The 27,613-nt window shown below is 37.8% G+C and overlaps 1 protein-coding gene and 2 pseudogenes across 2 annotated transcripts in view; 2 read left to right on the top strand and 1 right to left on the bottom strand.

Annotated features, from left to right (window-relative positions):
* Window positions 1-15,940, bottom strand: part of PPP3CC (protein phosphatase 3 catalytic subunit gamma) — a 129,546-nt gene extending 113,606 nt beyond the window's left edge. The window contains exon 1 of one of the 2 annotated variants that reach the window (XM_074209151.1): window positions 15,651-15,940. In XM_074209151.1, the coding sequence (XP_074065252.1) occupies window positions 15,651-15,702 (52 nt within the window). In that variant the 5' untranslated portion in view covers window positions 15,703-15,940. The remainder of the gene's footprint in view (window positions 1-15,650) is intronic. The other variant, XM_074209152.1, reaches the window with a different exon arrangement.
* A 279-nt stretch (window positions 15,941-16,219) lies between these two features.
* On the top strand, window positions 16,220-19,779 carry LOC141504249 (small ribosomal subunit protein eS1-like; annotated as a pseudogene).
* A 372-nt stretch (window positions 19,780-20,151) lies between these two features.
* LOC141504248 (small ribosomal subunit protein eS1-like) lies at window positions 20,152-20,638 on the top strand (annotated as a pseudogene).
* The last annotated feature ends 6,975 nt before the right edge of the window (window positions 20,639-27,613 follow it).

Genomic DNA, 27,613 nt, shown 5'->3' with positions numbered 1-27,613 from the left:
CACTATGTTAAGCACAGAGATACAAAATGAAAATGTTTGTCTTCAAGAAACATATTCTACAATAATTAAAATAATATTGCTCTCATAACCAAAGAACTTCCCTAGAGCCTTCCAATAGCTCTCCAAATCTTTTTCTGCCATTTAGTTCTAGCATATCTTTCTCCTTATTTTTCTCTTTTTAAATACATCTTTATTGACATTTTTTAAATGTCATCGTTGTAATTTCAAATATCCTCTTCCAATCCTCCTAGTGGATTGTCATCTCATATGACAAAGTATTTCTTTTTAGAGGAAGAAAAATCAACACAACTGATTAATACAGTGAAAATGTCTGAACAATATACATGACACCTGTGGACCTTCTTTCTCCACTTGGGGTCTAAGATTGAGGATATCTTCCTCAGTTCTTTTCATTTCAGTCCTCCTTAATTTCATTTCAGTCCTCCTTAATCATTATAATTTTGTCATATTTACTTTTGATTTTCTGGTGTGTCATTCTCTACATTGCTGTAGATGTGTTTATAATTTCCATGACTCTGCTTACTTCACTCTGCTTTAGTTTATGTAGCTCTTTCCATGCTTCTCTGTAGTCAATCACATCACACATATTTCTTACAGGACAGTAATATTCTGTTACATCCATATGCCACAATTTGTTTAGCCATTTTCTAATTGATGGGTAGCTACTTTATTTCCAATTCTTAGCTATCACAAAAAGTACTGCTATAAATATTTTGGAATATACGGGGATTTTCTTGTCGATAGCTTCTTTGAAGTTGTATAAGTCTAGTAAAAGAATGTCTGGTTCAGATGGTATTGGATATTTTAAGTCACTATATTCACAAAATTACAAACTGTTTTCCAAAAGGATGGCACCATGTCACAGCTCCACCAACAATGTTTAATTATTGTGCCACACAGTTCCAACAATGACCATCTGCCAATTTGCAGATTGTAAGATGATTTTCACTTGTTATTATTTGACACATTCTTTCATGTGGTTGAGAATACTTTTCAATTCTCTTGAACTGTTCCTATCATTTGACTATCTATTGAAAAGTAGCCATTAGTCTTATACATTTATTACTTACCTTGAATGTCAAATTCTTATCAGAGAAATTTTATACCAAGTTTTTTCCCATTTGAACATTTACCTTTTTTACTAATATATACTTTTGTCTGTGCAGAAGTTTTTCAATTGCAAGTATTTCAAATTATCTATTTTATCTTTTATAATTCTTTCTTTTATTTGGCTAAGAATACATCTTCCCTTCTCATCACTGTGAAAGGTTCATGAGCATTTCTCTTCTAATTTTATAATAGGATCTTTAATATTAATATCCTATCCATTTAGAATGTAGTGTCAAGTATTGATCTAAGCCTAATTTTTGCCAGAATGCTTTCCAGTTTTCCCAACAGTTCTTTTAAAAAAACCAATAAGGAATTTTTCAATTTGGTTATATTTATGATTCTTCCATGCATTATCTGTTCTCCTAAATCATTCTTATTTAAAAAATCAAGACCAGTTGGATTTGGTGACTGATCCTTTACTGTATTTCCCCTTTTCATTACTACTTCTTTTTATCATTTCCCCTGATATAGCTCCTTTTGTCCCCAATAAATTGCTATTTCATCAAATTCTACACCATTCTATATACTCTTGGTAATTTGATATAGCATTAAAAGTGTAAACTAATTTTGATAGCAGTCTTTTTTATGGTTATATGTTCATCTAGCTTAGCCAGGAGCATTGAACATTCCTCCTACAATTTAGGTTGTCTTTGTAATTTAATCTATACAAATCTTTTATCTGCTTTGGTAGATTGCTTCCCCAGGTATTTTATGCATTTATGGGATTTTCCTTTCTGTTATATTTTCTATGTTTTGTTTTTATTATATAAAAATGCTGTTGAGCTTTGAGAATTTATTATATAATCTGCAATTTTTCTTTCTTTTTAAATAGTATTTTCCCCAATTATATGTCAAGATAACTTTTAGCATTCATTTTTTACAAGATTTTGATATCCCAATTTTTCTCCCACTCTGTTCCCCTCTTCCTAAAATGGTAGGTAATTTGACATAGATTATACATGTACTATCATGTATTATGTATTTCCGTATTAGTCACAATTGTGAAAGAAGAAACAGATAAAAAGAAAAAAATAAGTGAAAAAATGTGCTAGGATTTGCATTCAGAGTCCATGAGTTCTACATCTGGATGAGCATTTTCCTTCTTGAGTCCTTTGAACTTATCTTGGATCATTTTGTTGCTAAGAAGAGCTGGGTCATTCATAGGTGACCATCACAATGCTGCTGATACTGTGTACATTGCCTTTCTGGTTCTGCTCACTTCACACAAATGTTTCCAGGTTTTTCTGAAATCTGAGCAGTGCATTAATGTCCCAATTTTCCCACATCGTCTCCAACGTTTATCATTTTCCTTTTTTGTCATATATTAGCCAATGAGGTAGACTACAATTTTTGCTGAAACTATTAGTTGCTTCAACTAGTAGTATCTTTGCTGATTCTCTTTTATTTTCTTTTCCTATATTTTGCCTTTAATTTTTCTTATCTTATTGCTGTTGATAGTATTTCCAGAAGGAGAGCAAATAATAGTAAGGACAGGGGGTATCCACTCTTGGCATTTACTAGAAAACATGCTAGTGGATTCCCATGGCAGGTTTTGAGGTTTTGTTTTTTTGGTTTTATAGATGCTTTTTTATAATATTTTTAAAAGGACAGTACAAGAGTTTAGTACTTTGTTAAAAGTTTTCCAATACATGTACCAAGATAATCATGTAACTTTGGATCCCTGGTTTTTTATATATAAAATTATTGTACTGATTTTTACTAATGTCGAACCATCCTTACATTCATAGAATAAAACCCACAGTCATAATGAATGATTTCTTGGGTGAACTGTTGTAATCTGACAGGATTTTGTGTAAAAAATTTTAATCAATATTCATTAATTATTATAATGGTCTACTGCTGTCTCCCTTATTTTTCTCTAGTTTAGATACTATGACTATATTTATCTCAAGATTCTGGTAGGTGTTTCCTTTCTTAATTTTTGACAATAATTTGAGAAGTATAGACACTAAATAAGTTTGACTGAATTCTCCTTTGAATCTATGAGGACCAGCCAGGAGGCTTTTTCCCTTTGGTAGTTCCTTTATGACATCTATTTCCTTTTCTTACTTAAGATTTCAATTTGGTCTTCTAATAGTTTGGGTACATTATACTTTCCTCTATTTCTTTTGTTAGCATTGCTGAATATTATGTTCCAATTATTCTAATTTCTTCTGGTTTTGCTATAATTTCACTGATTATTTGCCATTTTATTGATTTTTCTGCTCTCCTTTTTAATAAGAGTAGCTAAGTGGTTTATCAACATTATTAATCTTTCCAAAGTACCTGCTTTTATTTTTATTTATCATTTCTATGATTCTATTTCAATTTATCTATTTCTCCTATAATGTTTAAAATCTTCTCTTTTGTACTTACTTTGGATTTATCTGTTGGTTTTCAGTTTTTAAAAATATTTTGTTAATATGTCTCTAAGGACACATTTAGCTACATCTCAGAAATTCTGATATGTTGTTTCATCACTGTAATTTTCTTTTATAGTTACTGTTTCTAAGATTGATTCTTTGACTCATCATTTAGGATTTTATTGATATCTCCCCTTAATTTTTAAATATTCCTTCAATTAAGGTCTGAAACAATTTGACCAAAGTGTTTTTCTAATATGTTAAAAACTACTATTTCGATTAATTTTCTCTCTGGACACTTTTTCTAAGACTTCACTGATTCAGTGTGGTATATTAGAAAGAGCAAAACAGTCGTGGACAGAAGACTTAAATTCAAATTCTGTCTCTATCACTTGCTATTTGATTGTGTAACTTTAGATGAGTCATTTAGCTTCTCTAGGTTTCAGACACCTAAAGTGTAAAATAAAGGGACTGAAGTGGATGATCTCAAAGGTCCTTTATATCTCCAAACTTAAGATCCCATGACTGCTCAATGTAGACATTCAAAGACCAAGCTTCTGTACATGGCTACTTTTCCTCAAGTGCATTTAAATCTTCTAATATTTCTCTAAATTATAGTTTAAATTCTCCAAGACACCATACACTGCAGATATTAAATAAATGTTATGATAATAATATAATAATAATAATGATAATGATATATAACCTATATCAAATAGGCTGCCTTCTCAATGAAGAAGGGAAGGATGGAAAGAATTTGAAAAATCAAAAATTTTAATAAACAAATGCCAAAAATTATTTTTACCTGTTAATTGGGGGGAAATACTAAAGTACAAGCCTTAATGTTTTTAAAAATGACCATAATGATAAATATCTTCTTGGTCAGGTTGTACACATACTTTGCATATATTTTCTTATCTTTTCATAAAGTCTAGTTATCAAGCTTAAGTCCTTCAACAACCAGAATAACAAAGATTTCACAACAAAAGCTAAATTCACTAGCATGTCTTTCTAATATATACATATACATCTGAACAAAGACATTTACCCATAAACAACTGAACAAATTGTGAGCTTTAACTAGATAATGGTTAGAAACCAGTCAGGATTGAAACTTTCAAATCAAATTTTTAAGTAATTTTCTATGGTAAAAGTACAAAATTACTAAAAATTAAGATATTAAAACTTAAAATAGAGAAATAGTGTCAAAGTCCCGTAAGAATAATAGCAGAAGAAAAAACAAAGTTCCACAATTTTTGTTCATGTTGTCATCTGTTACACAGACACACGTTTATTTATCTATTCCTACATGTTTCAGCAAAAGATTTCTCAAAAATGAGCTCAAATAACACTATCTGAACAAGTTCTACATATAGTGTCAAAATGCAAATGCACTGAAATTATTCTTTACCTTAAAGTCACTAGCAAAGCATCCAATTCTTTGAAGTAGCCAAGTTTAAAACAATCAGCCATCTAATTGAATTTTTCATATTAAATGTTCTTTTATTTCTTAAATTCATTCCAGTCACAAATTCATAAGCCTAAAACTAAGTACCTATTTCTATTCCTACCAAATAGAAAGAAGTCCATAATATTTTTCATAGGAGGTTTTTCTTAACTGTAGTTATATATTTTATGGCAAAAAAGAAACAACTTTGATATCAAATGTCTGAATGATATTCGAAAAAAATCTGATCAATTACTTTTTTAAAAAAGTTTTTTTTTGCAAGGCAATGGGCTTAAGTGACATGCCCAAAGTCACATAGTTAAAGTATTAAGTGTCTGAGGGTGAATTTGAACTCAGATTCCCCTGACTCCAGGGCCGGTGTTCTATCCACTGGGCCACATAACTGCCCAAATCAATTACTTCTTGGGATAATTTTTATATTTAAAAAAAAATTATTTAGCTTGTCAGCAGATTACCAATAGTGCAAAATCCCTGGAAAAGTAGCTATTTCTTTGAAAATACTCTCTTACATATACCCAGGAGAAAGATGATCCACTCTAAAAGCTCATTACATTAATAAATTATTAAGTATATACAGTTCAAAATGTAAACCAATACAACTCTTACAAGGAAGGAAAAATGCATAATTTTTCATCTAAAAACTGCCAGCACTATATAAATACCAATATGTATATTTGGCTATATTTATGCTCAAAAGTTTATTGATCTAAACCAAGTGATTTAATATATAGTGAGGAAACTATCAATGCAAATCAACAGGTGATAGTCTTAGAGAGTTGTCTAGTGGCATGAAAAGTTAAGTGACTTGCTCAGGTGTCATGTTAATCAGTCAATAGGCATTTATAAAGCCTCTTAAAATGTGTTAGGAGATGAGTTCTTAACCAAGCAAATAACAGAGTCAATTAAAAGTGGATAATTTTGATTACATGCAATTGAAAGACTTTTGTGCAGATAAGGTTAATCCATCTGGAATGAGAAGGGAGGCAGTCAAATGTAAAAAATTTTTATTAAATTTCTCAGATGAGGGTTTGAAATCCAAGACATATAGTCAACTAACAGAAATACGTAGGTCCAAAAATCATTCTTCAATTGATATGATTAAAGGATATAAACAAATTATTCTCAAAAATAATTACAAACTATTAACAACCATAAAAAAAGAATTTCCAAATCACTAACAATAAAAGAAATGTAAATCAAAGCCACCAGTGAGTCAATAAGCATTTATTAAGTTCCTACTTTTTGCAGACACTGTATCAAGTATAAGGATACAAAGAAAGGTAAAAGACAGTCCCTGCTCTCAAGGAACTCACATTCTAATGGGGAAGACAACATAAAATAACTATGTACAAACTGGAGATAATAAACAGAGGGAGGCATTTTACATGAAGAGGTATCAGGAAAGGATTCTTGTAGAAGGCAGCAAGCCAGGTGGAGATGAGGAAAGAAAGCATTTCAGACTTGGCAAAGAGTTAATGAAAACACCTGGATTTGGGAAATGGATTACCTTGTCCCTGAACTGACATGTACGGAGTAAGAAAATTGGGAAGGAAGGAGGAGGTCAAGTTGGAAAGGGCTTAAAATGCCCTTGCATTTTATATTTGATCCCAGAGGTGATAGAGCTATTGGCACTCATTGAATAGTAGGTGGCATGGTCAGACCTGTGCTTTAGGAAGATTGAGAAAAGGATGGAGCAGAATGGGGAGAAATTTGAGGCAAGGAGGTCAACTGACAGACTATTGTAATAGGAGGGGAGGTAATGGCAGTCTGCACTAAGGTGGTGGCAATGTCAAAAGAGAAAATAGGGAATATACAAAAGGTGTTACAAAAGGAAAATCAACAGGACTAGAAAACAGATTGGATACGAGGGTAGGTGGGGTGAAAGACTGAGAAATTGAGGACGATATCTAGCTATAAGCTGAGTAGTAGCAAACTGTTACCCTGGATAGTAATAGTCATGAAGATGATAAGCAATTATAATAATAAGGATTTTAAAAAGACAGGAAAAAGAATACATTGTTGGTAGAACTGCAAATTCTAACAACACAATTTGGAATTTTGAAAATAAAGCAACTACAATGTCTAAATACACTGACCAATGCCCCAAAGAAGTCATTGATTAAAAAAAAGAATTCAAAATACTCCAAAATACTTGCAGCAGAACATTATGTGGTAGTAAAGAACTGTAAAGAAAATAAATATGCATCAATTGGGGAATGCTTAGGCAAACTGTGATGCATAAATTTAATCAAATATTGCTATACTATTAGAAAGAATGAATATGAGAATACAGAGAAGTATGATCAAACTTACTTGACCTGATGAAGTGAGTAGAGCCAGGAATGGGACTGACTACAGCAATGTAAATGGAGGAATAACTACAAGCCAATCAAAAATGAATAGTGCAAAATTAAAAAGAATAGATTTATCCCTGAAGAAGAGGTATGAGAAGACAACTTCCCCACTCCTTTGCAGAGGTAGAGTGGGAGACAGTCACAGACGAGGAACAGTGTTATGTTGTTGGTTTTGCTCATTTTTTTTCCTCTTCTTCCACTTTTTTCTTTTTTTAAAAAAAAATCCTCTCATAATGGAAGGGATGGCTCTCTGAAGGAGAGATATGAGGGAAACCTGGGTGATGCAAAGACAAAAATATCAATAAATTGGATATCTCAAAGACATTTTAAACTCAGCAAATCCAAAACTGAACATAGTATCTCTCCCCAAAATTCTCTCCTTTTCCTAATTTTCCTATTACTTTTAAAGGGATCATGTCTCTTCCAGTTACACAGGATAAGTACATAAGTGTCATCTTCAACTCCTCCCATTCTCACTCCTCACACCCAACATGTTACCTAGATTTATTGATTCTATCTTTATAAAATCCTTCATATATGTTCCAACCTCTCCTCTAACACTGTCAAACCCAAACCTTCTTCACCTCATACCTGGATCACTTCAATAGATTGGTCTTCTCACCTCAAATCTCCCAACATGATCTTCCTAAAGCCCAGGTCTGACCAAATTACTGTCCATTCAGTGATACAGTGGAACTTCAGCATCCTGATATAAAATCTTCTGTTTGGCTTTTAAAGCCCTTCATAATCTGGCCCCTTCCTACCTTTCCAATCTTACACTTTATTTCTTTTCTTTGTAATATGCAATCTAGTGACACTGGCAGACTTGTAAAACATTCCAACTCTCAGCTTCAGCACCTTCACTGAATGCTACTCATGTCTGGAATTCTTTCATTCCTCATTTTGCTTCCTAGCTCCCTTCAAGTCTCAGCTAGAATCCCACATTCTGAAGTAAGAATTTATCATCTTTCAGATTTCCTCCAATTTATCACGTATTTATACAACGTTTGCATGTTGTTCCCTAATTATAATGTTGGCCTCTTGATGGCAGAAATAATTTTTGCTTTTCTTCATATCCTCAATACTTAGCTTAGTAACTGAGTTAAGAGCTTAAAAAATGCTCATTGATTGACTGTCCTGTCTTTCCTGAATGTTCTCTATATCTATTGAGTAGTCAGAAATCTCTACCTGGATGTCCCAAAGACATCTGAAACTCAACATATCCAAACCAGCTCATTTTCTTCCCAAACTTCTCTGTTTCAGTTATCATTTGCAAACTTTGAGCTATTCTCCCTTTTCCTTAACCCCAATATCCAATCAAAATGCCAATCCTTGTCAACACTCTGTATATCTCTTACAACTGGTTGCTATTCCAGACTCCATAGCAATAAAGTTCTGATTGGCCTACCTACTTCTACCATCTGACATCTTTAATATATCTTTCCCATCAAATGTCAAATACTCCCAAAACAGACCAATTTCTCATACACTTCCGCTTTCCCTCACAAATACCTTAAAAGGCTCTTACTGTCTCTAAGATAAAATACAAACTCCTCATTCTGATAACTTAATTAGTGGCCATTACAGTCTTGTTCCCAATCTTATTTCATTTCCCTCACTTCATGTTCTCTCTATTCCAGTCAAACTGGCCTGCTAGATGTTTTCTATACACAACACTATACACATCAACCCACATCCAAATCCTAGCTCATACCGTCCAAGTGCCCAGGCGTGGAATACAGCAATTTCTCAACTGCCTCACAGAAGAACCCCTAGGTTCTTTTAAAGGATAGCTCAGGTGCCACCTTCTTTGTTGTTGATGTTTGGTTTGTCCAGCTCTTCACAATCCCATCTGGAATTTTCTTGTCAGATACTAGAGTAATTTGCCATTTCCTTCTCCAGCTCATTTGACAGATGAGGACTAAGTAAAACAGGGTTAAGTAACTTGTCCAAGGTCATGCAGCTAGCAAGTGTCTGAGTCAGAATTAAACTCAGGAAGATGAGTCTTCCTGCCTCCAGATCAGGCACTGATCCATCAAGCTGCCTCACTATCTTCTACTATGAAGCCCTTTTTTTAAATACCCCAATTATTAGCTCTCTCCATTTTAAATAATTTTGAATTTATTTGTATATATGTGATTGAATATATTTACATGCTATTTCCCAATACAGTCCAATAAAACAATCATTAATTAAATATTGTACTGTCTATGTACTGTGTCAAGCACTGGAAATACAAAGACATTAAAAAACTTTCTCTTTCACCTTCCTTCTCCTTCCCACTTCCCCTTTTCTCTTTCCATGAGAGTCTTTCAGAGAATTACAAAATTAAGACTTTGAAGAATCTTAGTGGCCACGTAGTCCAACCTATACATAAAAATAATCTCTACTAAAAATGCTCATCAAATGGTCATACAATCTCTTGCTTGAAGTTCTCCAAGGAGGCAGTCCATTCTTTTTTTTTTTTTAAAGCTCTCTTCATTAGGAAACATTTCCTGATACCAAGGGTAAATTTGTTTTAATGAAACTTCCACTCATTGCTCCTGGTTCTGCCCTCAGGGGCCAAAGACAGTAAGTCTAATTCCTCCTCCTCAAGACAGATCTTCGGCTTTCTGAAGTCTGCTAACACGTATTCCCCTCTCTCCTCTAGATTAAACATTTGATTCCTTCAAAAGGTCCACATATGACATGAACTCAAGATCTTTCATCATCATGGATGTCCTCCAATGAACTCTACTGAGCTTATGTTTTCATGATGTCCAGAAATGAACACAATACTCCAGATGATATCTAAGAGGTTTTTAAAACTTCTTTAGGTATTGCTAGAGTGTAAGGACAACTGTGGCCTCTAAGAAAAGATATAACATTTTTCTCCTCTGTTCTACAAGAAGTGGGAGAATCTAGGAATTTGGAATACTGTATTTAACACTAGATTTTTTTGGAAGTGTTGATCTGTTTGGCTAATCTTTTCCTCTCTTCTTCCTCTTTAAAAAAAATTATGATCAATAAGGGCTGGCACTTTGAGAGGGACTGCAGCAGTGAAGACACAATTAGAATCAGATAAATTCCTAGCAGACTTAATCAAGGAAGATTTTGTAATTTTCTCCAATACCATTAAATAGCACATAAGTAAGAAAGAAGTTCACAGATAGTAAAAGTAATCAAAAATTGGAGTTTGGCAAGCTGCCACAAGAGGAAAAGGGATTCAAGAGTAGAGGATAAAAGGAGACAAGACAAAAATGTATCCAGTTCAGTATGATGGCTACAGAAAGACCTGGAGGTAGAGTGTATGGAGATCATAGTGAAGAAGATAGTGAGAGAAAGAGAAAATAACTGCTTGCTAATTTTTTAAAAAAAGTAAAATAAAAAGGGACAGCTAGGTGGCACAGTGAATAGAGCACTGGCCCTGGAATCAGGAAGATGTGAGTTCAAATTTGATCTCAAACACTTAATACTTACTTAGATGTGTGACCTTGAACACTGCCTTGCAAAAAACAAAAAAATAAAGTAAAAGCATAAAAAAGAACAAGTTTTAGAAGTCATAAGACAAAGGGAAATGGAATGATAGATCATAATCAGATAAAGGAATTTCAAAGTTTAGGAATATGAAAGCGGGATACTTGAGGGTGATGCTAAGATCAAGGGTTTGATTATCTCTATATATGGCTAAGGTATATGAATTGAGTAGAACAAAGAGCTAGGAACTTAAGAGTAATTGAGGTAATGTCAATAAGTTTCCTAATATAAGAAGAAATTAAAATGAGAAAACTGTGGTCAAGGTGCTGTCCTCTGAAAAAAAAGGAAAATGGAATGAGGGTGGGGGAGAGAAAAAATAAATAATGGTCATCTAAATCTGGATTGAATAATGATTTTTCAAATGGTACAGCCCTAAAAAAGGAGATGTTGAATGATGATGTTAAAGGGAAAGTTCAGAGTAGCAATGGGGAGCATTAGCATTAGCTTACTATTAGTTTACCATTAGTTTACTACTACTAGTTAAGGAGTACAAAATTTATAGTTAACAGTGTCATCTAGAAGTCAGGTGTCAATAAATGCCAGAAATGTGAGAAATAAATAATTTTAGTATGAATTCCAGGGTGCACAGTGGAAAGAATGGGGAGATCAGGAAGGGAAGCTTGAGGGGCTTGGACTGAAGAAGCCTAGACTATAGAAGACAGTCAGTGATGGGGATGGAGAACAGAATGACAATAGCATCCAGTGTTTCAGAATCATTGGGATGGGAGTAAGATTACCAGAAGGAAAAAGTCCAGACAGGCACATCAGAGGTAGATTTAAAGATTCTTGAGAAGGGAATATCCTGTTCAAGATTCTCCCCTGAGAACTAACCTTATAGTAGATAAATGTTGTAACATGAGAGACACTTTGTGATCTTTCTCAGAGGAGGCAAGAGTCTACCTTAGGGAAGAATTAACAAAGCAATTCTTTCTCTTTCCAGCAGAGGTGCTGTACTATGAATGTGGACTATTGCACAGTTGACAGGATGGGGTCATTTTACTGACTTGCTTTTTCTTTCTTTATTTTTAAATCTTTGTTATAAAGGATAGCTTGGTAGATGGGGAGGAAGGAATGAAATATTTGGAAATGAAGATATTGCAAAAAATGACAATAAAAATAAGATTAAAAATATTAAAAACTATCTTTGTTACAAGAGAATTCTCTTTGGAAAGCTGGAGGGAAGTAACAGTAATGTTAAAAAAAACCAAAATATAAAAACTATGAATATAAACAAGTAAAATAATTTATTAATTGCTTAATATCTGCAAGACACCAAACAAAACATGAGGATAACAAAGATGAAAACCTAACAGTCCTTACCCTCATGAAATTTACTTTCTATCCAGGAAAATAATATTATACATATAAATAGATTCAAAACAAACAAAATAAGCACAAGGTAATTCAGGTATTATAACACCTATGAGCTCAACAAAGACCTCACAAATGGTGATGCTTGAGCACAGCTCTTAAGGAAGCTAGGCATTCTAAGAGGTAAAAGTGAGGAAGAAGAGCAGACGAGGGGGACTGCCTGTGTAAATACCCAGAGACAGGTGATGGATGAAGTGAAAAAATAATAAGTAGATCAATTTGCCTAGGATTATAGAGTAAGTAAAGAGGAACAATGTGAAATACATCTGAAATGTAAACTGGAAGCAGAATATGAGGTGTTGATGCCAAACAGAAAAGTTCGTATAAAACTCTAGAGACATCAGGACCTGTACTTTGGGAAAATCACTTGGTAGCTGTGTAAAGGATGGACTAGAAAGGAAAGATCAGAGGTAAGGGGACCAATTGAGAGGCTACTGCAACCATTGAGGTGAGAAATGGGAAAGATAAGCTAAAGATGGCTGTATGATAGACAGGTAGAATCAACAATACTTGGCAAATGATTGAAACTAGGGGGAGACTAAGCATGTCAGAGGCTTCTAACAGGAGTAACTGGAGGGTACTCCTAACATGTATGCTGGGAAAGAGGGAGGAAAACTAGTAATCCCCACTGGTTCAGTGGTACACCAGTCTTTAGCTCATGTGAAAATCTACACAATAAATTTAGGCAGCAGAGTAGATGAAAGCAATGGTCTCGGGGTCCAAAAGGTCCAAGTTCAAATTCTGCTTTGAACACTTACCTAGTGATTTTTACAGAGCAAGTCACTCAAATCATGACAGCCTCTGTAGGATCACCTACAGGAAAATGGGGATGATAATAATAGTACCTACCTCACAGGGTTGTTATTAGGATCAAATATCAAAATATATGTAAAATATTTTGCAGACCTGCAATTTCACCTGTATATGGGAACTCCTGAGGAAGTAAACTCTTCTGATGCAGGTTTCCACCTTCTCCGAAATTTATAGTCATTGTGAGTTGTAAGTGAAGTACTAAGGGTCAAATGGATAGTATCCATCAGAAGGAGGACTAAAATTCAAGTCTTCCTGGCTTCCTGGGCAGCTTTCTACATGAAACCCAGCAGGTTGTATAGTGACTTAGAAAACCACAAATTACCATTATCTGTCATACTGTACTTTTATTTATTTTGTTAAACACTTCTCCATGACATTCTAATCTAATTCCAGCCTCATAGGAAGTTTTGCTGATTAGTTCCCTGGCCTTGAATTTGAGACCTCTGCATATGCCATATGTGTATAGAGTTATAGATATGCCTCTCTATATAATATAGATTATACACATACATATATACATATATATCTATATATAAGCAAACTTCCTTCTTTCTAGGAATGATTCAATCTGAAATTATACTTTTGAAAAAATTTTGCCATAGAAAAGTAACATTCCTGAACCAAGTAAAAGAATACACAGTTCAGAATTTCATCAATCAAGTTGAAAATGAATCATTCATGTGAATTCAAGCATTTGGATCTCTTGTTCACTGACCTAGATATTAGAAGTGATGCCATAATGAATCTAAATCATTACAACAAATCACAGAAAATATTTGTTTTAAACAGATCACCTTTATATTATAGGATCTAAAAACTAGATGGGACCTCAGAAGCCATCTAACCAATCTTTCTATGTTATGGATGTGGAAACTTTGACCCAGGAAGAAAAAAATGACTTGTCTACATAATTATCAAAGCAGAATTTGAACACAGATCCCATGATTCAAGAATCTGTACTCTTTCTACCAGACACTCATTGCTCCAACATCTACTGATTTTTTTTAATAAGTTACAAAGTCACTTTCACATATTGAGAGAAAGTTTGCACCAGGAACCAAAATGTCAAACTAGAAACCTAAGATTATACAAAAATATGCATTTAATAAATATGAAGGAACTGAGTACACTGCAATTATAAAAATTCAATCAACTTATTGTATGATAAACATTCTATTTAGTACATTTATTATAGTCATGGCAACACAGTCAACAGAAAAATTTAGGATTCACAAAAACCCTGTTTGCCTTGCAAAAACCTAAAAAGTAAAAAACTTTTTAAAAAAAGCAAAAAAAAGAAATAATATGCTATGCCAGTCTAATCTTAATCAAGACAGGGGAAAATGTGATGCATTTTAGAAATATTTATAATTTTTTTTAGGTTTTTTTTTTGCAAGGCAAATGGGATTAAATGGCTTGCCCAAGGCCACACAGCTAGGTAATTATTAAGCATCTGAGGCCAGATTTGACCTCAGGTACTCCTGACTCCAGGGCTGGTGCTTTATCCTCCACTGAGCCACCTAGCCGCCCCGAAAGAAATGTTTATAATTAAAAAGGGTAGGGGCAGCTAGGTGGCAGTGAATAGAGCACTGGTCCTAGAATCAGGAAGACCTGAGTTCAAATTCAGACTGAAGAAAATTAATAATTAGCTAGCTGAGTGACCTCGGGCAAGTCACTTAAGGCCACTGCCTTGCCAAAAAAAAAAAAACCTAAAAAACAAAACAAAATAAAAGGGGTAAGTTCAAATTCTTTGTAAAAATTTATGAAGCCAGAAAACTATCATCACATCATAGACTCAGGGCTAAAAGGGACCTCAAGAAGTCAGCTAGTCCACCTTCTCATTTTACAAGGAAGATACCGAGTTCCAAAAAAAGGTTAAGTAATTTGCACAGTATCACATAGTATTGTCAGATATGGGATTAAAACCTCTGACTCCCAGCGAGTACTAACATTTTATTTCCTCATAAACTAGAGTATTTATTAAATACATATTCAACTAAACATCCGAAGCTGCTCTTATCAACAACAACAACAAAACAACAAATATTCCATTGGGTTGCCATCAATCAACACTATTTATTCCTTTTTTTCTAACACCAAATCGGAAAAGAAAATCGTCTGAATCATCTCCTCAGACTCCCACTGCTCCTTCCAGACCCAAGTGAAGCTCTGGCACACATTTGAAACCAAGTTGTGCTAGCCAGGAGGGCCGGCAAGGGCAGAAGGAAGACTACAGGAAGGCCGTACCAGAGGATGCCCGGCCCGCGGGGCAGATCCCGCCAGTCTCACAAGCCCCGCGCCCGTGGCTGGCACAACCCGCTTTCCTCACTCCGGGAATCGCGGCCGGGCCCGGGGCCCGGGGCCGGGCAGCCCAGGTCCCGGGCTCTGACTGCGGGGCGGGCTGGGTGCACCGGGCAGGGGAAGCTCCGGGGCGCTACGGCAGGGCTGGGAGCAGGGGGCGACAAGGGCAGCTGCTGAGGCTGGGGAGCAGCGGGAGGGCGGTGGGGTCGGGAGGACGACGAGCGGCCCCCGAAGTCGGGGGGCGCCCCGCCCCGGGCCCGCAAGGCCCCCGCCCCGGCCGGCCCTCTCCAGCCGCAGAGCCCGGAGGCCGTTCCCCGGGCGCTGGGCCGGTACCTTTGATGACGCGGTCCACTGTGGAGAGTCTGCCGCGGGCCCTGAGGGACATGGTCCCCTCGGCCGCCTCCTCCTCTCTCCGGGCGGCGGCCGGGCCCTGGGCCGCCGCCTCCGTCCCCGGTGCTCTCCGCTTCCCCCAGGGCCGGCCGGCCCGCTCCTCCCCGGCTCGGGCTCTTCAGGGCGGCTTAGGCCCGAGGAGGCAGGGCGAGCCCCCCGGCTCCCGGCGCGCGCTCGGTGACCGGACCCCGCCCCGCGCGACCCCCGCGGGCGTCCGAGCTGCAGCGGCCGCGGGAGCAGAGCCGGCCGGAGCTTCTCGGGCCCCGTCCCCGCTCAGCGCGCACGCGCGCCGCGCCGCGCGCCGTTCCCGCCAGCCCCCCCCCCCCCCCAGCCGCCACTTCCCCTCCGCCCCGCGCGCCCCCGCCGCCCCGCGGCCGCTCCGACGCGCCCCCCCCCCCCCAGCGGCCCTTCCCGCGGCTTCGCGCAGGCGCCCGCACGCCCGCCTCGGTGCGCAGGCGCGTGTCCCGCCTCTCCCATTGGCCGGGCGCTCCTCCGCCGCTGTTTCCTCTCTCCCTCCGCGTGCCGGCGCCTCTCGGCTCGGGGGCCTCCTCCCCTCGAGGGGCCGAGAGCGGGCAGACGCGCCTGGCCGCCGCGGCCTCCGCCTCCCGCACGGGCTCCTTTCCAGGGTGCCCGCCCGCGAGGCCTCACGCAGCGCCCCCGGGGGAGCCGCCCGGCAGCCTCCCCGCCGGGGCAGCACCGCAACGGCAGCTTCTGGCCTTGGCGCCGCGGGGTCCGCGTCCCCGCCGGGACGGACCGGCCGGGGGTCTCGGGGCCTGTCGGACGGAGAAAGAGGCGGCACTTCCGTTTCCCGGGAGGACGGGCTTGTGAAAGAAGCCTGAGCCGGGGGCCAGCCCGGGCGGCTGCTCACTCGCCCTGGAGACAGCAAGCAGCCGCCCTAACTTGGGGCTTTTGCCCCCGAGGTTATAACCATTTCAACTTTCCAGTGGGTTTTTTGTCTATTGGTCTGGGGGCGATTGAGGCGCGGCTGCGCACCTGGACAGTGAAGCGGACACAACACCTGGATGGGGACCGCGGACGGATCAGGCCAACGACCATTAAACTCCTCGGGAACTGGAATGCAAAGAAAGACCCGACCCCCGCAGCCGGGTGAAGCTGTGGCTGGAGCACTGACCTGGGAGTCTGTCGGGCAGGAGTTCCAATCTTGACCTTTCGTAGCTGTGCGACTGTGGGCAAGTCACTTGCCTCACATCCAGCCCTCCTGATGCACATCTGGCCTCTGGATCCGGGTGGCTCTGGAGGAGAGAATGAGACTGGTGACTTAGCACAGCCATCCCTCACTCAGATCCAGTTCATGTGCTCGTTGTGGTCTGGCCTCTGGATCCGGGTGGCTCTGGAGGAGAGAATGAGACTGGTGACTTAGCACAGCCATCCCTCACTCAGATCCAGTTCATGTGCTCGTCGTGGTCTGGCCTCTGGATCCGGGTGGCTCTGGAGGAGAGAATGAGACTGGTGACTTAGCACAGCCATCCCTCACTCAGATCCAGTTCATGTGCTCGTCGTGGTCTGGCCTCTGGATCCGGGTGGCTCTGGAGGAGAGAATGAGACTGGTGACTTAGCACAGCCATCCCTCACTCATCCAGTTCATGTGCTCGTTGTGGTCTGGCCTCTGGATCCGGGTGGCTCTGGAGGAGAGAATGAGACTGGTGACTTAGCACAGCCATCCCTCACTCAGATCCAGTTCATGTGCTCGTCGTGGTCTGGCCTCTGGATCCGGGTGGCTCTGGAGGAGAGAATGAGACTGGTGACTTAGCACAGCCATCCCTCACTCAGATCCAGTTCATGTGCTCGTCGTGGTCTGGCCTCTGGATCCGGGTGGCTCTGGAGGAGAGAATGAGACTGGTGACTTAGCACAGCCATCCCTCACTCATCCAGTTCATGTGCTCGTCGTGGTCTGGCCTCTGGATCCGGGTGGCTCTGGAGGAGAGAATGAGACTGGTGACTTAGCACAGCCATCCCTCACTCAGATCCAGTTCATGTGCTCGTCGTGGTCTGGCCTCTGGATCCGGGTGGCTCTGGAGGAGAGAATGAGACTGGTGACTTAGCACAGCCATCCCTCACTCAGATCCAGTTCATGTGCTCGTCGTGGTTTCACCTCCCTGACGTATGGTCTTCTTTGGAAATGGAGGACAGGGCCGGCTAGGTGGCTCAGTGGATAAAGCACTGGCCCTGGAGTCAGGACTGCCTGAGCTCAAATCCAGCCTCAGACACTTAATAATGACCTAGCCGAACCCCATTGCCTTGCAAAAACCTTAAAAAAAAAAAATGAAAGACACACTTTTTTTTTTTTTAAGACAGCTCCTACTCTCAAGGATGAGAGTATGCCACACTGGGCAGTCCTATGCCAATGTCACCAATGCTGTACAATCAATTCTAAATTTCTTAAGAGAGACCTTCAGGGTACTCCTTATTGTTTCTTCTGAACCCCTGTGTGAGTCCTCCATAAAATAGCGTTTTTAGCAAGTACGTTTGCCATTCTAAAAAGGTGAGCAGCCCATGGTAGTTGTGCTCTCTGCAGTAAAGTTTGAATGTTTGGCCATTTAACTTGAGGAAGGACCTTAATCTCTGGTATCTTCTCCTACTGGGGATCTTCAGAATTTTCTAAGACAATTTAAATGGAAATGATTCATTTTCCTGGCATGGTACTAGTACACTGTCAGGTTTCATACAGGGGGGGTGCTCTTTTATGAGTAAGGCAGAATTGAAGCAGCTGAAAGGAAATGTGAGATACTGTACTTTTAGAGTAAACACCCACATGGACTATTTGTGCCCAACCTGTGATAGAGTATTCTGAGTTTATTGGTCTGGTTAGCCTCAGGCAGAGGCATGCAATTTATCTCTAAAATAGCAATGCCATTTTGGTGTTCTTCAATAACAAAAGACAAGAACTCACTAACCCACAAGGAGCTCATTATCTAATGGAGAAAAACACATAGAAGCTAGAGTGGGCTGGGGGGAGGGAGATGGGGTGCAGAGAGGCTGGACCTGGCTTAGGGCAAGAATAAAGAAGTCTGACCTAAAGCTTGTGGGAAGTGATCTGTGGAGATGTGAGTTACAGAAATAAATTCATCTTTTACAATGATTAGTTTTTAGAGATCCATGAAATCCAGGAAGCCATCTGAGTAAGAAGTGAGGATGTGAATATCCTGACGGTTCTCCTTAAAGGGTAGGTTCAACCTCCACTTAATTCATCCTGAGTGAGGGAAATGGATTGGGTAAATGTTTCCCATCAATATTTTGGGGCAGATTTTTACTAATCCTTAGCACAGTCTATTCAGTCCTTCTCTGTTTCCAGCATCTTGCTGCTTCCATCTCAACTACTAATTCTCAGAGCACAAAAAGTTTTCAGAGAATTCAGATATTTTATTGGTCTGAAATAGGGTTAAGATGAGTGGGATATTCCCTCTTAAGAGTTTTTTTTTATTCCTAGTGAAGTCCTCTCAGGGTTAAAAATCATTAAAACAATGACAGACTATTACTCTTAGACTATTCTTAGAAGAAAGAGGGAGAGAGAGACCTTGCATTCCAAGCCAGGCACTCTCCCAATTCTGTTGGGGGGGGGGGGGGCGGATAATGGACTATTTCCAGAGAGACCTTGCATTTTTAGTCACCTGTTTGATGATAAAACTATCTTAACTAAGGAGAACAGTAAGACAGTTCCCATGAGGAAAAACCTTGCATTCCAACAAAGCTTATAAGACTCCTCTTGTTTGATGATAAATAGACTGTTACTTCAATAAGATAGTTATAATCCTGAAGGTTATTCTCACCATACTCCAACTCAATCCTTTGTCTTTAGAAGTATTTAGTCACTTTTGGCTTTCAGAGTGAGATCATGGCGGTGGGCAAAAATAAGCATCTGACCAAAGGCGGTAAAAAAGGAGCCAAGAAGAAAGTGGTTGATCCATTTTCAAGAAGGATTGGTATGATGTAAAAGCACCAGCTAGCAGTATTGGCAAGACACTGGTTACAAAAACTCAAGGAACAAAAATTGCCTCTGATGGTCTTAAGGGTCAAGTTTTTATGTTTTTGTTTTTGTTTTAAGAACTTTAGAATTGATTGTACAGCATCAGTGACATTGGCATAGGACTGCCCAGTCTGGCATACTCTCATCCTTGAGGGTAGGGACTGTCTTAAAAAAGAAAGTTTGTCCTTCATTTTTTTTAAGGTTTTTTCAAGGCAATGGGGTTAAGTGGCTTGCCCAAGACCACACAGCTAGGTAATTATTAAGTGTCTGAAGCCAGATTTGAACTCAGGTACTCCTGACTCCAGGGCTGGTGCTCTATCCACTGCACTACCTAGCCACCCTAAGGGTCGAATTTTTGAAGTGAGCCTTGCTGATTTACAGAATGAGGTTGCTTTTCTCAAGTTCAAGTAAATTACTGAAGATGTTCAGGGTAAAAATTGTTTGACAAATTTCCATGGGATGGATCTTATCCAAGACAAGATGTGCTCTATGGTCAAAAAGTGACAGACCATGATTGAAGCCCATGTTGATGTCAAAGCTACCGATGGCTACTTGCTCCGCCTCTTTTGTATTGGTTTTACTAAAAAGTGCAACAACCAGATCCATAAGATCTTTTATGCCCACACCAACAGGTCTGTCAAATTCGTAAGAAAATGATGGAAATCATGATGCAAGAAGTGCAGACAAATGACTTGAAAAAGTCGTCACCAAACTAATTCCAGACAGCATTGGAAAAGACATAGAAAAGGCTTGCCAGTCCATTTACCCTCTCCATGATGTATTTGTTTGAAAAGTCAAGATGCTCAAGAAGCCCAAATTTGAATTGGGAAAGCTAATGGAGCTGCATGGTGAAGGTGATGGCTCTGGAAAATCTTCAGGAGATGAAACAGGAACAAAAGTAGAAAGGGCTAATGGCTATGAACCACCAGTTCAAGAATCTTTCTAAAATAAGAACTCTTAAATGAGGTGAAAAATAAAAATTTATCATTGAGAAGTATTTAGTCTACAGTTTTCTGAGTGGTATGATGGCAGGGAGGGCAAATGGCAAATTTTTGATTCTTTTAAATCCTATTTAAGTTATGTTGCTACTATTGTTGTTTGTCCTTTGTTCTCAAAGAGGACCATGGTATCAGGAAAGTGATGTCATGATTTACAAATGAAGTGGATTTAAGTGAGGGATGGTTGTGCAAAATCACAGGCCTCACTCTCTTATCAGGGTCCAGTGGCAAAATATAGATTGATGGTCTTGGATATGGAGAGAGACCTTAGCCTTTTTAAGCTAAGGTCTCTAGCAGCTCTCAATTTGATTGAAGCAATGACCTTTCAGGGATTAAGGCTAGGTAAGAAATGAGGCAAAGAATGTCCTCTATTACCTAGTAAAAAGAAAATAATTCATCTGGGAGGGCAAAACCCTCAGGATTTCTGGCCGAAACCAGATGATTTAGAAATTCCACTCCAATTCTTAACGTCCCCCCCCCCTTTTTTGGAGGTAATGGGGGTTAAAATCATACATGCCCAAGATCATACAGCTAGCAAATGTTAGACCATTTTTGAACTCAGGTCCTCCTCATTTCAGGACTGGTACTCTATCCACTGTACCACCTAGCTGTTTCATTCTATAAAATATTTTAAATTGATACCTTATGTTATTACATTAATTTTTGAATTTCTCTTTTCTGAAATCAATAAGATATTTCTTATAATATTTTAAAAGGGAGGAAAAAAAGCAGTTTAGCAAAACCAATACAACTATGCCAAACAGTAGATAACCATATATCATATGCCTGTTGTGTATATGTCCTATCCCTCAAACCAGCATCTCTCCAATGGAGCTGTATTTTCTCAGCTTTTCTGAAGGGCTTTACAACATTGTTATAGATTGTAGGCAAGAAACTGAAGTACAATATCAATATTTGTGTAACAGTCCCTGTATAGAAGGCATCCTTGACACCTTTCTGGGCCCTGAGAAACTCCTCAGAAATATAACTTTGACTAGGAGCCTTTGGGTCTGAAAATAATCTGACAGGACCTAAATGCTTGATTCTAGGGGGTCACAGATGTACTATAAATTTGCCTAAGATTCACAAAGCACCCTTGTTAACCTAATTATCTTGCTGTATCTGTAAAATTCCTGCTTCCTCCCAGGACTGCCGCCCCTTCCTCAGATGCAGCTAGAACCATAAGATAGTAAATTCCACTTCCTCAAATCTGTGGGGAAGCCCAGGAATATGTGACTCCCTCCGTTTCAGGGAAACATGCTCAGACATAACACAAAGACCCAGACCCTTTCCCACTCTTGTCTAGTCCCCTATCTATACTGAACCATATATTTACATATATTTGTAGTAGTATGACAAGAAAACTATCTAACTGCTGTCTTTGCTTCTGTATCCTGCTTGCTCTCAGTGCCCCCCCCCAAAAAAAACCCATAAAAATCCTATCCCCTGAATACTCAGGGGCTGTCTGATTTGGGTTCTCTTCATCCCCAGGCAGTCCCTGGGAAATTAAAGATCTCCAAACTTATCAAATTTTGGTCTCCGTCTTGCTCTTTGGGTTCAGCAAAACTATCTTGCTACTACGTGACTCTCATATAGGGTTGTGTTCTCAGACTTCAGGAATGAGTCTATACCAGAGGTACAGGAACCTTTCTGGATTGTAGAAACCAATTAGTAAGCATTTATTACGTGTCTCTTTAATGCTAGGAATTGTGATAGGAATACAAAGACAAGAATGGAATAACTTCTACCCTTAATGATGTTACATTCTATTGGGGGATACAACATCTATTTTTACAGAATAAAAGGAGTTTTGAAAAGGAGAGTATTAGTAGCCCTGGGGGAAGAATTGGAAAGGCTTAATGTAGAAGTTGGAACCAGAGCTGAGTGTTGAGGAAACTAATGTGGTTAATGTGGAGGGTAGAGTTGCCCAGTGATTCTTCCCAGGCCCATCTCCCAGGGGAGTGGTAAAGACTAATTTTCCACCCTCTTCTTTCTGGAGACTTGAAAAGTTACACCTCACTTCCTATTTTCTTTCCTCTTTTGTTTTTTTCTTTGTTTTTTAAAACTTAAAGACAACGTAATGGCTCTCAGGTGTATTTAGTCCCCTTTTCTGCTGTTTTATGGAGTGTATCAAATGGAAAGGTATGAGTACAATTACAATAGCTGAAAACTCTCAAGAAAATTCCTAACATTCAAAGAGAACTTTGACTCTATCCTAATTAATTTTTTTTTATATTTCCAACTCACATTTAAAACAACAGCACTATACTAGAAACATCACACTCTTATTGGACAGAAGTTGGAGAAAGGATAGACCACTTTTAAAAAAACAACAAAAACTTGCCTCAGTTCTTGAAGAGGTGAGTACAATCAGTTGTCTCTCCTTGAGAGATAGGCACTGGGCCAACTGATTAATGACGAGTACAAATTAACAAACATTAATCACTTTTATGTCGAATGGGCAGCTAGGTGACTCAGTGGGTAGAGTGCCAGTAGGCTTGGAGTCAGGAAGATTCATCTTTCTGAATTCGAAACTGCCTCAGACACTTAGTAGCTATGCGATTCTGGATCCAAGTCACTTAACTCTATGCCCTATTCTTCATCTGTTATGGCAACCCCTCCAGTATCTTTGCTGAGAAAAACCTCAAATGGGATCACAAAGAATCAGACGTGACTGAACAATAACATATTCATACAGGCATTTCTTGTTGAAATTCTCTGATAAGGGGGCGGTTAGGTGGCATAGTGGATAAAGCACTGGTCCTGGAGTCAGAAGTACGTGGGTTCAAATCCAGTCTCAGACACTTAATAATTACCTAGCTGTGTGGCCTTGGGCAAGCCACTTAACCCCATTTGCCTTGCAAAACCCTAAAAAAAAATTCTCTGATAAAATATCATTTATAATTGTAATGGACCCTTTGAGGGGTATTTGTCCCAAACAAATATCTTATACTTTTAATTTAAAAAGAAAAAAACATTTAACAATGTGAATATTTAACAGCTCTGACTAGCTACACATCTGTGTTAACCATTTTGGCCATATCATCTCCACAAGGTCAGATTTTTTTTTTTATGGGTAGGTGAATTTTAAGTCCTTTTACTTTCTGTATTATAGTGAACTGATATGTGTTGCGACATTTAAATTTTCTCATGCAGGTAATATTTGTATTAAGTGTTCAAATTCAGGCTAAAGTCAAAAAAAGCTAATAACCTGGTATATTAACTCATAATAGTTTCTGAACACTTTGTAAATGTTGATTAATAATCAGTCCCTCTGAGAGAAGTGCTAATTAAGGCAGCTTTTCATTTCCCCAAATTTTCAGGAAATCAGCTTCTAGCTTAAAAGTAATCTACCTTTATTTCAGATCTGTATAAGTCATTATACATTACATATAGGCAAAAGAATGTGGTATTGCATTTAAAAACTAAAACTAAATTAGAATAAGGATTTATTAAGAAAGCTATACACAAAATGATTTAAAAATCAATACATACACATATTCAAGGTACAGTAATAGTTAATATACTATTTATTTATATATTTTAATATACTATACCCTATATTCCAATGTCTTTATATAATAGAAATTTAATATGTTGTTGAATGAAATATATATACTTCCTTTAATACCATATTTTAATTGTTTTCTTTAAAATTTCTGGGGATAGGCAATCAGCTTTATTGCCTAAAATATATTAGTCTGAGAGTAATTAGATTAAAATAAAACATATATTGTCCAACAATGGTGCTCTTAGATATATATGTCCTATAGATAATACTGATGAAATTTTTGTAAGCTGATTAATAATTTTTGTCCCATTTTGTTCACTGCACTTATTTTATCTGTCTTGCTCTGACAGATACTCATCAAAGGTGAGCATTTTGATGAAGAATTAAACCAGTCCAAGAATCCTTTGTGCCCCAGACTATGGGCATACCCTGTAATAGAGAAGTTAATTGAAAGCAAAAAGTAATATAAAACTGTGGGCTATTATGCATTATTATGTGACCACTGCAAATTATTTTTCCTTTGAAAAATCAGTTTATAAAATAAGTTGTTTAAAATAGATAATCTCTATCATTTCTTATGTTCTAAATCCTATTATCATTCCATGGTGGGGAAAGAAATAGTGGCTTATTCTCCACAATAGGGGGAAGTTACCATAAGTCTAATTCCAGATGCTCTACTTATTTGTATTTGGTACAAAATAAGGCAAGCACAGTGCTTCATAGGCTTCTTTACTTTAAACTATCTGCAAAGAAAAGTTTTTAATGCCAAAGTAAGGTATTTCTAAAATAGATTAAAAACAGATCCCTCCTTTCTTTTTTCAGAAAGTTTTTAAAATACAAATTGTTTCTCAATATCTTACAGTAAGTGTATAGTGGAGTATCTGGTTGATCACAGATAGCTAACTGAGAAGCTAAAAATTTTATAGGATAAGCTATTAGGTATAAAGTTGGATTTGTGTTATCCCATCAGATAATAGTGGATATTAAATGAATTAAAAGTATGCCAAAGTCATAATATTAGTATAAGCAAAACCTATTTATAAAAATAAATTTTCTTGGGAACTGGGAGAATTCATATAATATACTTAAAGCCAAGTATAGTGAATTTTAAAATCCACTCTTCTGCTCCCTTCAATTAGTATGCATAAACTCATAGAGGCCTGTAGTGAATGCAAATTTAACCCCATAAAAATCTGTTTTCACTAAAAAAAAAAATGGAAATCTATCAAATAACTCTCTCTCTGACCCTACACTATAGAGGTAAGGAGAATAAGAAAAAATCAAAGAATTAAGATCCTAAAGTATTAAAAATCATGGGACTATGGGAATCCAGGGGCCCTTTTCATAAAGCCCAGCTAAACAACTCTTCGAAAAGTATTTCTGTTTTATTATCCACAAGGAACTGAAGGGAAAATTTTACATGATAGCATCTCTTATTCTGGAAGGTAGGTTAAATTAGATTAAATCTTTGCCAACATCCATAACTACAAAGCCAATCCTATTATTGTTCATAATAAAAAAGTGTTTAATTGAATTAGATTTACTTTCATTTTCATATGCCTTATAGCATTGGAAGGAATCACTTATAAAGAAAATATTCATTTCATATAACTTCCACATCATTTTTTCCAATCACAAGCAGTAGCTATAACTACATCTAATTTTTAAAGTTTTAAAACTATTTAATATCTTAATATAACTACATTTTAAAGTATTTCATGTAGAGTAACTGCCTCTAAACCTTTCAGGTCAGTGCCTTTCCACTTAAATTTTCTTGAAAGTCACAATTGTGTGTGTGATTTTTATGTAGGTGGGCAAACTTTCAACTTTCAGGGTAGCATTTTATTAACATATATTGTCCCCAAGATTGCCTATATAACACAAGCATGCAGAAAACCAGAATTTTGTATAGGGATATGGCAAGGGGGGGAACAAGTGGAATGATTCCCCCAAAATTAGGAAAAGACTAAAGGTATGGACAGAGCTAAGGAATTCAGGGAGGGGGAAATTAACAGTTTAGAAATGTGTGTTTAAAAAATAGAATCTAAACTTTATTATAAAGCAGCCATCATCAAAATTATTTGTTACTGGCTAAGAAATAGATTGGTAGAATAGAGTAGTAAATGACTATAGTAACCTACTTTTTGATAAAAACCAAAGATGCCAAATTCTGGAATAAGAACTCACCATTTGAGAAAAACTTCTGGGAAAACTAGAAAATAGTATGGCAGAAACCAACATCTCATACCCTATATACAGGACAAAGTGATTTAGATTTAGACATAAAAGGGTGATGCCAAAAGCAAATTAGGGATAGCAAGGAATACTTTACCTGTCAGATTTATGGAGAAGGGAAGAATTTATGACCAAACCAAGAGATGGGGAGAACATTATGAAATGCAAAATGGATAATTTTGATTACATTAAATTAAATAGGTTTTGCACAAATAAAACCAATGCCACCAAGATTAGAAAGGAGGTGGAAAGCTGGGAAACAATTTTTGTAGCCAGTGTTTCTGATAAAGGCCTCATTTCTCAAAATAGAGAATTGAGTGGAATTTATAAGAATCCCTAAATGATAAATTTAGGTTTTAAATAAAGATATTAAAGCCAGCTCTAGTCATATTAAAAAAAAATCTAAATCACTTACTGAATAAAAAATGCAAATCAAAACAGCTATCAGATTGTCTTTTTTATCAGAAAAGGAGAATGATAAATGTTGGACAGGATATGGGAAAACTGGAACACTAGTGCATTGTGGGTGGAGTTGTGAACTGATCCAACTATTCTGGAGAGTAATTTGGAACTATGCCCAAAGAGCTATAAAATTTTGACCCCAAAATACTACTACTAGATCTGAATCCCAAAGAGAGCATAAAAAAAATGGGAAAAGAACATATAAAATATTTATATCAGCTCTTTTTGAGGTGGCAAAGAATTGGAAATTGAGGGGATCACCATTAATCCCCAAGTTGTTATATATGAATAAAATGGAATAACCATTATGCTATAAAAAATAATGAGCAGGCAGATTTCAGAAAAACCTGGAAAGACTTACAGGAACTGATTCTGAGTGAAGTGAACAGAACCAAGAGAACATTACACATAGTAACAGCAGTATTATCAACTATGATAGACTTAGATAGATGATCAACTATGATAGACTTAGCTCTTCTCAACAAAAAACTCAGTGATTAAATACAATTCCAAAAGACTCATGATATAAAATGTCATTTACAGTCGGAGAAAGAACTATGAAAACTGACTGCAGATTTAAGTATAGTATTTTCATTTGTTTTTTGTTGTTTTCCTCTGTCATGCTTTTCTTTTTTTTCTTTTTTGAACAGTAGAAAGTTTATTATCAGGAACATCATTTTACTTTCTATTTTTTGAAGTTTGACTAGTTCATTTT

The sequence above is a fragment of the Macrotis lagotis genome, chromosome 1 (genome assembly GCF_037893015.1).
Source record: "Macrotis lagotis isolate mMagLag1 chromosome 1, bilby.v1.9.chrom.fasta, whole genome shotgun sequence".
Classification (NCBI taxonomy): Eukaryota; Metazoa; Chordata; class Mammalia; order Peramelemorphia; family Peramelidae; genus Macrotis; species Macrotis lagotis.
The sequence above is the reverse complement of the archived record's forward strand: the minus strand, read 5'-3'. Positions and strand labels throughout refer to the sequence as shown.